Source organism: Peromyscus eremicus, chromosome 6 (assembly GCF_949786415.1).
Source record: "Peromyscus eremicus chromosome 6, PerEre_H2_v1, whole genome shotgun sequence".
In the NCBI taxonomy this organism is placed as follows: Eukaryota; Metazoa; Chordata; class Mammalia; order Rodentia; family Cricetidae; genus Peromyscus; species Peromyscus eremicus.
Window position 1 is genome coordinate 98,968,769 of NC_081421.1, and position 17,801 is coordinate 98,986,569.

The 17,801-nt window shown below is 44.3% G+C and overlaps 1 protein-coding gene across 1 annotated transcript; it reads left to right on the plus strand.

Annotated features, from left to right (window-relative positions):
* Positions 1 to 7,835: 7,835 nt before the first annotated feature.
* Tifa (TRAF interacting protein with forkhead associated domain) lies at positions 7,836 to 16,844 on the plus strand. Its single transcript, XM_059265006.1, has 3 exons — positions 7,836 to 8,023; positions 8,881 to 8,934; positions 14,860 to 16,844. The coding sequence occupies exon 3, from the start codon at positions 14,873 to 14,875 to the stop codon at positions 15,428 to 15,430; it is 558 nt and encodes a 185-aa protein (XP_059120989.1). The 5' UTR covers positions 7,836 to 8,023; positions 8,881 to 8,934; positions 14,860 to 14,872; the 3' UTR covers positions 15,431 to 16,844.
* Positions 16,845 to 17,801: the final 957 nt, after the last annotated feature.

Sequence of the window (17,801 nt, forward strand, 5' to 3'; positions counted from 1 at the left end):
GGTATTCTGGGAGTGTTACCACGGCTGGCACCTTCTGCCAGAAAGAACTCCAGCTTCTTTCTCCCGTGCAAATAAACAAGCTGATACACGAGCTTTTATGGCACCTAGTCCTCTGAGCAGTCCGAGATAGATCCCAGAAATGAGACTGAGAACTTGTCTTTTGATGACGTCAGAACAATGACATCAATCATGATATCTCATTGGTGATCTCTTCTTTCACTCTTGGGTGACCCCATTCTGCCCTAGTCCAAATAAGGAGTTCTCTTCCAGCTTCACAAAAGCATGTCAAAGATACACGAGAAGACATTAAAATGTTCACCAAGTTCATTTTATTGAAAAAGATTAAGAGGTCAACAATATTTTAACTTTCTAAAGCCTTTCTGAGCCTGCTTTGGTGAAGAAGTTTAGAGTGAATAAAGAATGGATTAATAGCAACCTGATAGGTTTGGGTAAAGCCTTTGGCACACAACCCCCCAAATGAGAAAGTGAATGGCTCCACACCTTGGGCAACAAATGCTGTGGCCGGTTGGATAGATTCCAACTCTTCTACCCAACACAGTGGAAGGAAAGAATCAAATAGTCAAAAGTTAGGTTGACTAAAAACAAACTTATAATAGACAATAATTCTCCATATATGACTTTGGAAGTTGTTCAAGCATCCAGGCAGAGCAGGTGCATACCTTTAATCCCAACACTCCAGATGCAGAATCCAGCAGATCTCTGTGAGTTCAACCTGGTCTACATGGTGAGTTCAAGGCTAGCCTGGTCTACACGGTGAGTTCCGGGACAGCCAGGGCTACATAATGAGACCCTGTCTTGAAAAACAAAAACTAACAAACAGAAAAGAAGTTGCTTAAGCCAAGTTCATAAAATTGCTACAACAAACCTTTCTATTTATTTATTTAGAGAGTTTCCTTTTTATGTATGTACTTTCATGGAATGTTGCTTTATTGTAGCTATATGTAATATGTATCTATTAACTAATATTTAAATTTCATAAATCACATTGAAAATGCACTTTTAAATAGTACCCTATTATTTAATATTGATCAAATATGTAACCTTGTACTGTCATTTAAATCAATTACAAATTTAAAATGCAGGTATTATAAGTATTATAAATATATGTCAGTCTTTAAAATGTTTATTCAATAGTGTCTGTAGCAAAGAAGAGAAATAATTTTGATATATACATGTTTTCATTGTATATGAATGATGAAAACTTAAAGATATATAGTTTTATATTACAAGAAAAGTCTGTGAGGAAAATGGAATGAAAATAGAAACTTAGAGAGATAAAGGAATAATATAAAATTTTCCAATCCTTGAAAACAGACTTCATGCCTTTATAGAGAGATGTTAAGGAGTCCCAAATGATTTGATATGTAATTTTGTTTGGCCTTTAAAAGAATTTGCACGGGCCTGGTGGCACACACCTTTAATCTCAGAGCTTGAGAGGCAGATGTGAGCAAATAAATACCCGTGAGTTCAAGGCGAGCCTGATACCCTGATAAACAGAGGGAGTTCCAGGTCAATGAGACCTTGTCTCAAGAAGAGGGGGAGGGGAGGAAGAGAAGAAGAATATAAAGAATTTTGTTTAGGAAAAACCACACAGAAATCTTTTGCAATTATTTAAAGTTGTAATAAAAGATGAATATCAGCTTCAATATATGTTACTTTTTTGTCCCCTGTTTGGGGACAGACAACTAAAAAAAAAGTTAAGAATTATTTGGGGAGAAGGAGTGAAATTTTAGTGCCTAAAAGAAGGCAGTGGACACCTGGAGAAGACAGACAGAAGAGAAGAAACCGAAGGTTGAGTCATTTGTCTTCATAGAGTTTGGACAAGGGCCACATCTGTCTCTGATAAGGATTCCTGGCAAAAGTCCCAGAGCCATAGAAACATGAGATGGGATGTTTTAATTTTAATCACAATGTTGAGTTCCAGAAAGCTTTCAGGACAACAGTTCCTATCAGAAATGTAAAAGATAAAGCTTCACTTTCAGTAACTGTCTGCGGTGAATACTATAAAGGAAGCACATTATGATATACTTAGAAAAACTGGCTACCCTGCCATACTCATTTAGGTTTTATAATTTTGGATATAAAATGCTGAAGCAAACTGATGTCACTCATTCATTTGTATTACATGATGGAGGTGTGTGGTCTGTGCCAAGTGCTGCCTTGGAACTGGGGGAGCTGACAGTGCACACAAGCACTGCCCTCAAGGACCCATGGTGGCAAGTGGGTAGAGGAGGAGGAGCCTAAGAATTAGCTGGGTATATGGGCAGGGGTTAGCGTACACAATGAGTGCTTTGTGCTTCATTATAATTAGTGTGCACTTTTGTCTTGAAAACACTGGCAGATCTTGGAAAACCTTCAGATATATGATAATAAAAGAATTAATTAATTAATCTTAGAAAGAAAACTTTGAGTGGGAAGATTGGATTGTGGGATATGGTAGAATCAAGAACAATGAATTCCAAAGTTATTGTGATATTCTAGGCATAACTGATGGCTGGGCTCAATTAATCTTGATGATGGAGGAAATAAACAGGTTTGGGTGAGAAGACATGCAAACAAGAGAAAATGACTTAGAGGTGATTTTAAAAAGAGCTGGAGTTAGAGATGAGCAGGGGAGAGACTGCAGAAGAGAAAGACACTCAGTGATATAAGTATGATACCAATATGTAGATGACTGTTCTTTCTTCTTCTCCAACTCTTTGTTCTGGGAATCAAATCCAGCGCTTGACACATATCTAACAAGCCACTACCACCGAACCAGACCATAAACCAGGATTTATAGAGAAAAAGAGGGATTTGATCTACAAAGAACTCGGGGAAAGAATGTCCAAAAACAGCAAAGGAGAAAAACCAAAATTATGTACCTTGAATTAGACAAAACCAGCAACATTATATGTAGTTCCTCTTCAAAAGTAGTTTGGTTGAGGATTTCTTTTCTTTTCCTTTTTTTCAGAGATCCGCCTGCCTCTGTCTCCTGAGTGGTAGGATCAAAGGCGTGCATCACCACTGCCTGGCCGAGGATTTCAACAAGGTGACAACAGAATCAATCAGGGTCATGCATTTGATACTAGCCCTGCCTGAATGCCAGGCAGGCAGGAGAGGTGATGGCAGACATATTCCTGGAGAAGCAGTTGAGAGTTCTATATCTGGATCTGCAGGCATCAGAAAGAGAGAGACATTGGGACTGGCTTGGGCTTCTGAAACCCCAAAGCCCACGCCCCCAGTGACACACTCCCTCCAACAAGACCACACCTGTTATGTGAATCCATGAGAGTTTGTTAAAGGATCTCAAGAATTTATTAAGGTATAAAATTAGGATAATATATTCACTGATCCAAAACAAAGTAGACACTGCCACTTATCCAGCTGTCATCCTCTGTTCTGCCCAGGGGTGATGGGAACCAACCATCCTGCTCCATCTACCCAAGAGAGCCCACGACCCCTATTCCTCTGCTCTTAAGTGATACATACATAGGCAAGACCACACCCTAGGACTTTCTACCTCAAAGCCATTGGCTGAAAAGAATGAATTCCCACAACATACAACTACTCCAGCAAGGCCACACCTCCTTATCCTTCTCAGGTAGTGCCACTCCCTGATGACCAAGCATTCAAATATATGAGCCCATGTGGGTCATTCTTATTCAAATACCATATTCCACTCCCTAGTCCCCAGAGGCTTATAGCTATATTATAATGCAAAAATGCATTCAGTCCAATTTCAAAAGTCCCCATAGTCTATTATGGCCTCAACACTGTCCAAAAGTACTAAGTTCAAAGTCTCCTCTGAGACACAAGGTAAAAACAAAAAACCTATAACCCCCTGCATAATCAAAATAAAAAAGGAGACCACATATTTCCAACATACAGTGGACATATATTACCATTCCAAAAGCAGGGAAAAGGAGCATAATGAGGGAATACTGGACTAAAGCAAGACCAAAAACTAGCAGGGTAAACTCCAAATTCTGCATCTCTGTGTCTGATGTCAAAGTGCTCTTTAGATCTCCAGCTCTTTTCAACTTTTTGACTGCCACATACTTCTCTCTCTTGGGCTGATTTTAACTGGGTCTGCAGCTCTCTTTGGTAGATATCTCACAATTCTGGTGTCTCCAACATCTTAGAGTCTCTAACACTATCCAGGCTTCACCTTCACAGCTTCACACACACAATGGCCTCTCTGGGCTTCCATTCAGGACACTCCAATACACACCTAGCCTCAGAGGCTTTCCTTAGCCACAGAGGGAGATTCCACAACCCCTTCTTGTATTCTAGACTCTAAGAACAAAACCACCCAGCTAAAGCTGCCAAGTAACTAAGTGTGGGAGTTAGGAATTATGTGGAACCCATATCGTGGGGATTGGCAGTGATAATGGGCGGGCCATTACAGAGAGACAACATCAGTTGAATAGGAGAGCCTTGACAAAATTTTCCTTAATTTTAAAACAGGAATAGAATTTGTGTATTTCAAATAGTTGAAGGATTGATAGAAATGAGACGGGTTGTGGGCATTTAATGTTATTTTCAAACTAAACGCTAAGTCACATCATGATGGGACACCCCTTCCTTTTGTATTAAGAAAATATGATACTGTTCGCTTTTGTTTTGGCTTAGTAAACAGTTCAAGTTTGGCTCTTGGAGTATCCATTTCCCTAAAGAGTTCAGCTCAGACTCAGTATACTTCCTACGAACCCCACATCACTCAATGCCTTTGGCTCTGCCAAGGCAGGCTAACTAAGTATAAAAGCCAGTGAGGCCTTCACTAAAGTCTCAGCAAAGGAGTTCAGCCCCTGATGTAAAGGATGCTGGCAGCCACAGGCATCTCTGAATGCGAGAAGCCTCGCTCCTTGAAGTCATCTTGAGAAAAAGATGAATTTGAGGGCTGGAGAGAGGGCTCAGCTGTTAAAGGCTAGACTCACAACTCCCTGAAAGATGAATTTGTTTCCATGACAACCACAACAAAGCAAAAGAAAGTTTTCTTCCTTTTCAAAAACTAAACCACAGAGCTGGGCACAGTGGCTCACACCTGTAATCCTAGTACTGTGGAGACTGGCAGGAAAAGCCTGAACTGGAGGCCAAGCTGGGCTACATGGGGAGGCCTTTTTTCCCCTTTAAGGAAACTGTAGAAGAAGAAAAAGTGGGGTAGAAGAGAAAGAAGAGGAGGAAAAGAAGGTGGAGGAGAGAGGATGGGGAGGAAGAGGAGGAGGAAGAAGAACTAAAACATGAATTCCAACAGCCATGGTCTTATCAGATTAAAAAATACTTCCGAGACGCTCATGCAACATGTTTTGATCGTATTCTTTCTGCCCTCTCTCCTCAGCAGATTTGTAAGGGCAACACACGCTGGGCTGTGCACTTCTCCAAGCTAACGTGACTCTGCCCAAGATTTGACTTTGAATAAAAATGAAGCAAAATCTGGAGTAACCTTGTGAACCGATCTCATTTAAAAGCTGTTTTTAATGGTCGTACAGGAAGGGTCAGTGATAAGGCACAGTTAGAAAAGACTGCCTAATCTAGGAATGAGTGCGTTGAGATCACTGATTTTGTGCATGTCTTCCGGGGATCTCCGGAAGACTCAGCGAGCTGAAATTACAGGAAAAGTGGGCACATTTCTTCTTGGCTCTTGTCTGAGTCAAGGTTTTAGACTCATTTGCCGCCTTCTATCACTTGTCAGGAAGTCTGGCAAACTGAGATGACTGGAATGACCACATTGTAACTATCTGGAAGGAGATAAGCACAGGTCAGTAACCTCAGCCACAGCCACGTATCCCTCAAGTCCCCGGGAAAAAGAAGCTCCGAGGTGCACAAACCTGCCTGATTCTTGTTGTCCACAAGCTCATTTTCACTTTTAAGATCCATTATTTTTAACCAGTTGTCAGAGGGAAGCAAGATTCTAATGTCAGACTCCATGCTTATTTAAAGTCCCATTCTGGATCAACCAAGTCACTCACTTCAGGGAAACTAAGAGAATACTCTCTCGTACCCTGAACTTTCACCTGTATTTTTTCCTATCAGTGTTATTACTAGCTCCTATCTCTATATTAAGGAGTTTGGGGTGATGGAATAGGCTCATAATGCCAGCACTCAAGAAGCTGAGGCAGGGGGATCTTGAGGTGGAAGCTAGCCTGAGTTATATGACAAAGCCTCGTCTAAAAATAAAACCAGTAACAACAAAAAGATTTAGAGATCAGAAATGCCGATTTTTACATTCGTTTATTGTGTGAGTTTACTGGGTACAATGAAATTGGCAATGTCTTATCTTCCACCTGCCTTGATATTGCTGAACTGGAAGAAGATACTGTGGTTGTCTCTCCAAGAAGAAATAATAAATGTTGATCATTAACAAACGAAATTACAGCCCTTACCGGAATCTGCCTCACTTAAATGCAGACTTCCTTGCCCACCCTTGGTTTCGAAACTGAATTTGGAAAAAAAAAAAAAAAAAGCCCTCCGGGAGACTGCCAACAGAGCGGAAGCCACAAGAGTCCACATCATTCTTAAGTGCCAGAGAAAAAGACTCACAAATAATGTACCTCCCCTGAAATTAAGGACAGAGTCCAGACAAATAAATGGCTTCCGCAGGATGACTGTGAGAATTGGCATGCGGGTTCCCAAGCCTGGAGGACGGCTAGAACATCCTCCGCTACATCTTCAGTCGCTCAGTGATCTCCCTCTCTTTTCCATCTCCTTTCCATCTCCACACCCGCCTTCTGTTTTTCCCACCCCACCCTCCTTGAACTTTGGAAATCAGAGTGTTCACTCTGCTATGAAGGACCCCCGCGAGGCTGCTCCCCCTCTCACCACCCAGGACTAGGTGTTGGGCGAAGAAAGGATGATCAGCCAGAAATGACAGGTGAGGAAGCTTCTGGACTGCTTGCGTGCGGGGGTGGCAACATCCCGAGACAGGTGTCAGTCCTGTTTGCTATGGCTGGACTCTTACCCACTCCCCTCGCCTCGGGTTCAGCATCCTCAGAGCGTAACCACGGCCCCCTGAGGCCGGAGAGCAGGCACACATCCTTACTCCCCGCGGGTCCTCCACCACCACCCCTCGGTCACCCTCAACCTGGAAGGGACCCAGTTCCCTTCTGCAAAGCCTAGCTCCCGGGTCACGTGTCGTCTAGGGCAGCCTCTTGTTGGAGAAGGTGCGGTCGCCTGGGGTGCCTTGCTCCTCAAACCCGGTCAGGAGACCTTAGAAAGGCGTCAGGGGGCAGGGCTTCCTGTGGAAAGGGCCGGGAGGACGCCGGTGGCCTCCTGGCTGCCTCTGCCGGCTTCCTGCCCGCCGAGGGCTTTGCCGAGGTCACCCGCTCAGGGTGCGCGCGTGGGAGGCTCCGCGGCGCGGGAGGATCGGCCACCGGCGGGTGCGGCGAGCTCGCCCGGCCGTGGCAGGGACGGTCCCCCCACGAGTCCGCGTCCTGCCACTTTCACCAGAGGCTCTTCAAGGCTCAGGGACCCTCATGTCCTCAGGTATCTGTTGGTTAGCAGTCTGGGGGTGAGGGTGAGATCTCTTGCTTTCTTTTTTTAAATCTCCTCCAAGAGGGCAGCTTTGTCCAAAAGTTTTCAGGGTGTTGTCGTCATCTACGGCCCCTCCACGGTTTGGTTTACAGGCAGACGTGCACTATATAATAAGGAAAAGTTTGAAAAATTATAGACAGCTCGATCCCAGCTTTATAAAATATGTGATCTTTATAAAGGGAGGAATCGAACGATACTGGGAGCGCTCGGGGGGTGTGTCTTTGTTTTTTCCTGTTCTTTGTAAACTTTTCATCTAGTCGGAAACCAGAAAAAAAAGAATGTCCTTTGTTCTTTCTAGCTCTCGAGCCGCCGTCCGGGTTCCCCGCCACCTTGCGCTGTCATTGAACTAGGGAGACTTTCCCGCCTACTCGAGGCTCCCCGGAGAGCCGGTCCCGGGTGCACCAGCTTCGTCCAGACCCACTTCCCGGCTGCAGCCGGGTCACAGGAAAGCCCTTCGTCGTCGTGGTCCGGGACTTTCCGAGGCTTTCGGGTCAGAAAGAACTTCCGGGTACTGGGGGAGGCTCCGCAGGGGGTCCGCAGCCACGGAGGTGGGTGGGTGGGGATTAGAACTGGCGGGTGAGCAGAAGGAGACCGAGGATCCGGGTCACTGGAAAGCGCTGAGCTTGCCCTTCCGCTCTCCACTCCTGGTGCTTGCTCCCCCTCACTCCCTCTGCAAGACTGGGAACTTACAAGATTGCTGCTGACTCTGCAGAGCAGGTCAGCTTTGGGGGAGAATTCGCGGACAGACGTCTTCTAAGCAGGGGGCCACGGCAACTGAGGGAATTGGGCAAGAGGATCGTTTTGCCTTTTGTTTCTTCCAAGTTTCTCTTCCCCCTTCTTCTACTATCTCAGTTTCTGGTGTTTGTCAGGGAGAAAAGCTTTTGTTAAAAATAGAAACGTCCTTCTTGCAATCATATTCTCTCCCAGAGACTAAACCGGAGCAGAGGGCAGTGATGGTAAACGTTTTAGAGGGTACCCTTCCTTAGCTCACCATTCAGAGGAACGTCTGTTTACAGCCAGCGTTGTTTCAAACAAAACAAATTCTCAACACGTGAGGAATCTCAATGGCACGCGTGACCACCCTCCCGGGGGAGCCGTGCAAACTTCCTGTTAAACTGTTGGTGCACCTGGTTCATTTTAGTAAAAACATTGCTCTGCATCTTCTCATCGGTGGCATTGGAAACCAATCAGCCTTCAGCGAAAGCAGAGCCTGGCAGTCCTTCACTGGTTTCTCAAGACATAGGGGTCAGAGAGCAGCAGCTTGCTTGGCCTGTGTGTGTGTGTGTAGTTGGGATGTTGAAGCGGCTTTGTACCTAACACATCTACTCATATCGCTCTTTTTCTCAGGAGAAGAGACAAGGCTCCAGATCTAGGGAGCTGTGGCCACTGGAAGGCTCTCAGGTGAGTGTGTGCCTCTTGGGATCCAGCATGAGAAAGGTTAGCACTGAGTCTGGGGTGCGGGTGGTGCCTTTGGCTCATGCCTGTTATCAGAACTTGTTTTTCATTCCACTTATCTCCTTACTGTTAGAAGGAACTTGTTTTTCATTCCACTTATCTCCTTACTGTGTAACAGTTTCTTTGTTAACATATGACCGTTGGCAGGACGTTAGTGTTTTACAGCTTTGTGATGACAGATAACAGTAATATACAGGGTAATGCACACATTACTGATGATACTTTACTATCGATAATTCTATTTCATTCCACAAAAAGCTGATGACCTGTGGTTTTTGTAAAGAAAAAAACTGCTAAATGTTTGATTAGGTCTTAGTGTACGTGGTGTCAAATTCCAAAGGTGCAGGGTGTGAGGTGAAAAGTCTCTCTCCTGCCCCCTGGCCTTTGGTTTCCCTTTCCTGAGACAAATGCTGCTACCACTGTACACCCTGTTGACCTTCTATGCTATTTGATAATTTAAAACTAGCAGAGTTCAAAAGCATTTTTGAGCCGCCTCCTCCTCCTCTTAAATTTGTTATTTTAATTGTTCATGTCTGTCTTTCTACTGAATACTGAACTGCTAAGGATTCAAGCCACCTTGTAGAGGGACCTTGTGCCCCTGGAAACTAACAAATAGATTAGTTTGTTCGTTGGCCTTTGTGACGCCCCTACCACAGCTGCACAGCTGCCAGTGAACGGCAGGCCTGTGCTCATATCCTCACATGCAGGCTCAAAGATGATTGACATTTGTGGAAAGCGATGTTTTGGACCACATCCTCTTATGAGGCAGAGCCAGCAGCAGCGCTTCCCTCCTGGATAGTGGTGTCTAGGTTGGTATCCCGCTGGTCTCAGCACACACGCTTCTGAGCCCCCCTTCTCTTAACTTCTACAGTTTGTGAAGTACAACGGTTAGCCCCAGCAGGGAGGCAGTTTGTGGCATGATAAGAGACAGTGCGCTGGAGTTTGGATCCCGGCTTTGACTCCTTGTTTTATACCTGCGCCCATTCTTTAAATTGCATGAAACTCCATCTCCCTCACCTGTAAAGGGCGATTCATAGGACTATTTTGAAGATAAGCCAAGATGGTCCAGGTGCAGGACACAGCATCCCGTCCCTAGCCTGTGAAAGGCATATCATAAGCAGAAGAAGCCTTTAACTGTCAGCTTGTCATCATTTCATCTTCCTGAGACAGGTGAATGCATCTGTCCTCTTAGGCTACCTTAGGGTGCAGTAACAGCCTCGAGAATCTCAGGGAAGAAGAATGGATTTCTTTTTTTTTTTTTTTTTTTGGTTTTTCGAGACAGGGTTTCTCTGTGTAGCTTTGCGCCTTTTCCTTGAACTCACTTGGTAGCCCAGGCTGGCCTCGAACTCACAGAGATCCACCTGGCTCTGCCTCCCGAGTGCAAGAATGGATTTCTTGCTCATATGACACATGCCTTATGTGTCCGTCTTTGGTCCTTCTCTCTGGCACTCAGCCTGAACTACTTCTTTAGGGGGCTGTGATGTTGTGGCAGGGGCATGAAGGAAGGTGAGACTACACGGTGGTGGCTTTTAAAACATCTTGGTGGTGGCACACACCTTTAATCCCGGCACTCGGGCGGCAGAAGCAGGGGTACCTCTGAGTTCGAAGACAGCCTGTTCTACAAAGCGAGTTCCAGGACAGCCAGGGCTACACAGAGAAACTTTGACTCGGGGGCACGGGGTGGGGGTTGGCGGGGGAGGGAGATCTGCTAGGAAGTAAGCTTCTGCATAGTTTCCATGCGGCGTGATGCGTGTTTCTATTTGTGTTGATGTCATTATCAGTCTAAAGCAGGGGAGCCTTCTCCAAAGGGCCCGCTGGGGAACAGCAGAGAGTGAGATGCAGCAAACACTTGACCTCTGTGTGTGCTGGAAGGATTCACAGTTGTGGACTCAGAGGTCCATCAAACCCTAAGAATGAATTCACACCAGGACTACCATGGGCCCCAGGTGCCAGCTTTCCCCTTACAGTGAGAGTCCCAGGTCTGAGAGCCTGTTTGCAGCAGACACTTTTGGCAAATGGATGCACTCAAAAGACAGAACTGCAAACTCACGGGTTATACAAAGCATCCAAAACAATATTTAGCTGTCATCAAAAACATTGTATTTGGGAAAACACCGGTTTTTGTTTTGTTTTTGTTTGTTTTTCGAGACAGGGTTTCTCTGTGTAACTTTTGGAGCCTGTCCTGGACCTTGCTCTGTAGACCAGGCTGGCCTGGAACTCACAGAGATCCGCCTGGCTCTGCCTCCCGAGTGCTGGGATTAAAGGCGTGCACCACCACTGCCTGGTGAAAAGACCGTTTTTTTAACATAGTTCTTTTGTGACTGTGAAAGCCCAGGGATGGGCTGGAGTTGAAGCACTCCCTGGACAAAAATGGAGATGGTTTCTGCTTTTCTTTTTTCTCAAGGTCTTTGCTTCTTATCAGAAAACCCTGCGTGCACACGTGTGTGTGTGTGTGTGTGTGTGTGTGTGTGTGTAAGATGTGTTGTGCGCACAGGTATGTGCATGCATGCAGAGGCCAGAGGCTACAGTCAGTGTTAGTCGTCAGTCATCTACTACCTTCTTTGAGACAAGGCCTCTCACTGGCCTACACTTTGCGAAATAGGCAATCCTAGCTGGCCAGGGAGCTGCAGGCACCTGCCTGTCACTGCCCCCTCTCTTACCAACACAGGGATTACAAGTAGGTGTGACATGCTCCTCAGTTTTTTATGTGAGTCCTGGAGATCTAGGCACACTCCTCACACTGGCAAGGCAAGTGCTTTATCAACCCTGGCAGCTTCCAAGTCCATTGTTTTCTTTGGTGTTTTTGACTTGCGGGTGTAATGCAGTTTTACTGTAGAAAACTTTTAAGCAAACAGGGAATACAGGTGGAAAGTGGATGTCACCCGAGAGTCACAGCAGTGAATTCTTTTTATCAATGCATACATTATTACATCACTGCATAACTCAGTGTAATTATTCTCATTCATGTTGTCTGCTTCTTAAATAATGAGACTTCATTATCATGAAGTATTTTGAAATGCTATCGTGAAGCAGTTTGATCAGTTCCACCCATTGATTGCATGTTAGCCACTTCTTGCTGGCTTCAGTTTCAATCATTTTTACATCCTTGGCCCAAGATTTTGAGGAGTCCTCTCACTGCTTTCCTTTTTTAACCTACACAGGATCTCTTACCTTGCTACGAAGTTGAGAATGCTGCAACAATGTCTAAGAGATAAGAATATGACATTAAGATTAAAGATTAATTTCTAAGTTAACAAAAGACATACTGCTCAGCTGTCATCTATGGAGTAAATGAGCAAAGCTTGATTGTAGCAGCATGACTTTGTAAAACAGAGAAAAATGATGCCTTAAAAGTAGACGGCACTGGGTATGATGGGAAGATTGGGAGGGGCTGTGTACTGAGACCCTGTCTTAGTTACGATGTTTCTGTTGCTGTGATACAGGACCATGACCAAGGCTTTCTTTTAGAAGAAAGAGTTTATTTGGGGATTACAGTATCAGAGGGCTAGAGTCCATGACCTTCATCGTGAGGACCATGGCAGCTGGGAAGCAGGCATGGTACAGCAACAGTAGCTGAGAACTCACATGGAAACACAAACGCCAGGCAGGGAGAATTAACTGGGAATGGTGTGAATTTTTGAAACCTCAAAGGCCACCGTCTCTATGCCTCCTCTAACAAGGCACACCTCCTAATCAGTCCTGAACAATTCTACCAACTGTGGACTAAATATTGAAATATATGAGTCTATGGGGCCATTCTCTTTCAAACCACCACAGATCCACTTAAGAAAAACAACACAGGAAAAGGCAAAGATAAAAGGGTAGTGAAAATAGTTTTCAAACAAGCATAGTTTTGATTCCAACATCTAAGATAGTAGTTTGGTACTAACCGATTTTTGCTTTGTTATAAACAAAATCGGGGCAACTATAAATTTCACTTAATTATAAAGTCTCATCGATGGGGCTGGAGAGATGGCTCAGGGGTTAAGATCACTGGCTGCTCTTTCAGAGGACCCAGGTTTAATTCCGAGTACCCAATGGCAGCTCACAACTGTCTGTAACTCTAGTTCTAGGGACTCTGACACCCTCACACAGACATATGCAGGCAAAACACCAATGCACACAAAATATAAATAAATAAATTTAAAAAACCTCATTGAAGACTACTGCTTCAAAAGCCCTAAATCAGCATAAGTAGATAAAAAACCCAACCACACAGACAAGCGAGAGTCATTCAGAGGCCACGGTGACCCCTCAGCAGCTGTTGGTAGCGGTGCCCTCAGTTCATTTGGTGGAAAGAGTGGTGTGGCTGTGGCAAAAAGTCACCCATATGCATGGCGCGACCAAACTCCAGAATTAAACATAATGGTTTCTATTTGTAGGAGAGAAATCATTCTCTGTGGAAAAACGTGCTTGCACGCATTTGTGTGTGTGTGTGTGTGTGTGTGTGTGAGAGAGAGAGAGAGAGAGAGAGAGCGCACACATATGTACATGCTCACATAATTATGCTTGTGTGAGAGCCTGTTTGTAAAGTTAAAGGCAACTTTTTAGTGGTTGGCTGTAGAACAGAAACTAAAAGATTGAGATTGAGTGAGAGCCTTGTTTCTAAGTGCTTTTTATTCTTTGAACTTTTAAGTCACATGTGTATGTAGTTTTAAAACTGTTAGGGTTTTTTTTAATGGTAGTTCTGTATCAAAATAGCTTCAGAAAATTTTAAGAAATGAATTTTCCTTTCCTGTTGTAAATATCCTGTAAATAACACCCCATCCCACCGGCACTGTAGTAGACCCGTGTACAGTGAGGTCTAGGTGGGGCACCTCAGGCCTTGGGCTCCAAGGATTCCAACAGTAGCTAGATGGAACTGCTGTGATTGATGACTGCTTTTCAAGACATTTACAAAAAAACATGGACACAAAGAACTCCAGTACCAGTGAAGGCTGTGGTATTGAGGCAGCCTCATGCCAAAAATGTAATGTCTAAATGATAGAATATAGGAATCATGTGAAGTATTTACTTTTTAATCATTAAACTATTAGAAATTTAAGATTTAATTTACTATAAATTGATTTAATTTAATTATATAAGGTGATAATATCGCAACTATTTATAATTTTAATGAAAATTTTTTTTACCTTATTTTTTGTGTATATGGGTGTTTTGCTTATATGTACATATGTGCACCAGGTACATGCAGTGCCTGAGGAGGCCAGAAGAGGGTATTGGATTCCCTGGAACTGAAGTAGCAGGAGGTTGTGAGCCACCATATAGGTGCTGGGTGTCTCACCAGGCTCCTTTGGAAGAGCAACCAGTGCCCTTAGCAGCTGCTGCATCTCTCCAGCCCCGTTTATAATCTTTAAGTTTTTTATTTAAAAAAGGTTTCACAATTTGTAGTAATCACGTAGAATTAATAGACTGTAGGTTTTCTTTGTGTATAGATTGTTGGAGGACATTAAAACACAAACCAATCGTTTTTGAGACAGCCTCAAAAATTAGGTAGCCCAGGCTGGGCTTGAACTCGTGATCTTTCTGCCTTAACGTCTCAGGAATTACAAGGGTGTGCCACCACGACACACCTGACTTTATTCTTAAAGTCCACCCGTCATATTTCTTCTAGGCGTGCCATTACTTAACGAAAAAGGAATTGAGGCTTCCCTCTGCTCCCCCTGAATCATGGCACTGTTAGTAGTCATCGTCATTATGAAAGTGGTCAAAGCAGAAATGAAACAAATTGGGAAAGGAGGGTTAGTATAGGAGTCACCTGTGTGTTGTTTTCTTCGTTTAGAATCCCCTACCACGCTTTGAGCACACTCTTAGGGAGGGCAGAACTAACTTAGTGTGGGCTGAACTAACCTGACGCTTTGACTGTTGCAGGCCAGGGGACGTCATGTCCTCCTTTGAAGATGCTGACACAGAAGAGACCGTGACGTGTCTCCAGATGACTGTTTATCATCCCGGGCAGCTGCAGAGTGGAATATTTAAGTCAATAAGGTTTTGCAACAAAGAGAAATTTCCTTCTATTGAAGTGGTGAAGTTCGGACGGAATTCCAACGTCTGCCGGTATACTTTTCAGGACAAACAGGTTTCCCGAGTTCAGTTTGCTTTACAGCCATTTAAACAGTTCAACAGCTCGGTTCTCTCGTTTGAGATTAAAAACATGAGTAAGAAGACCAGTTTGATGGTGGACAATCAGGAGCTCGGCTACCTCAATAAAATGGACCTGCCTTACAAGTGCATGCTCAGGTTTGGAGAGTATCAGTTCCTGTTGGAGAAGGAAGATGGAGAGTCGGTGGAATCTTTTGAGACTCAGTTTATCTTGTCTCCAAGACCACTCTTGCAAGAAAACAACTGGCCAGCACAGAGTCCTGTACCTGAGGATTCCGGGTACTCATCCTACTTCACCCACAGGACTTCTCCTACAGAAATGGATGAAAATGAATTGTGAAGAGAGCCCACGTAGAGAAACGTGAAGGATGGATGAGGACACATGGGTAGACCCTCGCGAGGCATCCTACTGCTTAAGAGTTGACGAGTGTAGTGTAGTACAGATATCTGCATGCTGACTTTGGATTTAGTAATAGCATCCGGAAGTCCATATATAGACTGTGTCTGTTGTCAGCTCAGTCAGCTGTTTGCATTCCGGATCTACAAAGAATTAAGTGTCCGTCTGTAAGGGTTAGTGTATGAAACATACCTGCTGTGTCATGCTATTCTTGGTCCTTTTTCTGCTTGATGACACTCCCATGCTTTGTTTTGGTAACAGCCAAGCTGGGTCACATCATTTCGTAGCAGCCTTTGGTTTTCAAGTTCAAAGCTCAGGCGGATTGTTCACTGGTGTCTGTGGCATGTTAATACTTGTAGAGCTGGAGTCCTGGAATGAGTTCTTGAGTCTCATCTGAGTCACTGTGGTTTCATGATGGAAAGATTTGAGAAAGAACACCTTGGTTTTCTTTCTATGAAATTACAATATTTATTCCTAAAATGGCAGTTTTGCTTTTTTGTATGTAGGACCTACAATTAACATTTAAAGAACATGGAGATTAAATTTTTTTTTTTTTACAAAATTGAAAATTGCCGGGTGGTGGTGACACACGCCTTTAATCCCAGCACTCAGGAGGCAGAGGCAGGGGGATCTCTGTGAGTTCAAGGCCAGCCTGGTCTACAGAGTGAGTTCCAGGACAGCCAGAGATACACAGAGAAGTACTGTCTCAAACAAAGTAACACAAAACCACCACCAAAAAACCCCCCCAGAAACTGAAAATGAATTTTATGTATCTTACACAATTTAAAAATTGCAGAAATCAAAACTTGTAACAGCCTCTTCTCTGAGACTTCCTAAAGAAGGAAAACGTTCATGCTCAGACTGCTCTAGAGAAGTAAATATATGTGAATATTTATAATAAGTGCTTTCATATTTCTAAACGTTCACTTTCACAACTTTTAGAAGTTGTATTTAAGAGATTCTCATTCAATTCCTTTTGGCTAGATGAAGATGAACGTTTGTGAGTGTTATGTGAAAGAGAATGACAACCATCAAGTTACGATAAATTCTAGCACTACCAGGAAGCAAGGCTCCCTGTGTAATTACCTTGGTAAATGAAATTCTGTGCTGTAACAGATGAGGTGGGGGGAACTACCCACACACACACACACACACACACACGTTTTTGAAACAACATCTTGCTTTGAAGCTCAGGCTGGCCTTGAACTCATGATCTTCCTGCATCAGCCACCTGAATGCTGTGCTTATAGGTGTGCACCACCCCCCTCCGTGCTTAGCTTAATGTAACTGTATTTCTGCAACAACCCTTCAAAACTATTTCTAATAAACTTTTCAGGCTAGTGCCATGGGAATGTCATGCGCAGTATGTCTCTTGATGTAGATTGCCAGTCACTCCTCGACTGTGAAACGGGGCCTCAGCTGCTGCCCCAGCCCCAGGCCTGTTGCTATGGAAACTGTTTTCTGTCTCTGTGCTAAGTGCCCAGATGACTGTTTCATTTCTTGGTTTTTCTGCTGACTTCTGTGTTAATATTCTGACCTGCCCCTTGGGGCCACCTTGTGATCTGACATAGAAGCCTGTTCTTAAGGGAAAACTCCACCCCTTCCTTCTCCCCCTTCCGCTTTCCTCCTATGAGGTGTACACCTCTCCAATCCCCTCGCCCTTCTCTCTCTCTCTCTCTCTCTCTCTCTCTCTGTCGTTCTCTTTCTCTCTCTGTCTCTCTGTCTGTCTCCCTCACTCTGTCTTTCTGCCTCTTCATCTCTCTATTATAATAAACTCTCCATGTGGATGCAGCGTCTGGAGTGTGTATCTCTCCACATGGCCTGCATCTCGTTGCATCTGCCCAACATGGCCCCCTGCACGCGCAGTATAACCTCGGGGAACCTTCCACATACAACATCATAACATTGGCGATATCATAACAGATGGGGGAGCAGAGTTACCGTGGGACTTAGAAAACACCTTCAGATGATCTCCATACTTCGGTGGGTGAAGGACGAAGTCTAATGTATCACAACACTGTGGTAAACAAAGAGTGGCATACAGGTGTCCGGGTGTCTCCGTGCTAACTGCCGGAACCTGTGAGTGTGCCATGACAAAGCAGAAACGAATGCTGTGGATAGAATTAAGGTTGCTCACTACCTGATCTCAAATTAAAAGAGGTCAGCCTGGATTATCCCAGATCCAGTTAATAACAGGGTTTTTAAAAGCAGGGGAGTTAGACAAAAGACACCAGAATGATGGAGTGTGACAAGGACGTGGCCTGCTGGGAAGGGTTTTGCACTTGGAGGAAGGGGGCCATGAACCGAGGAATGC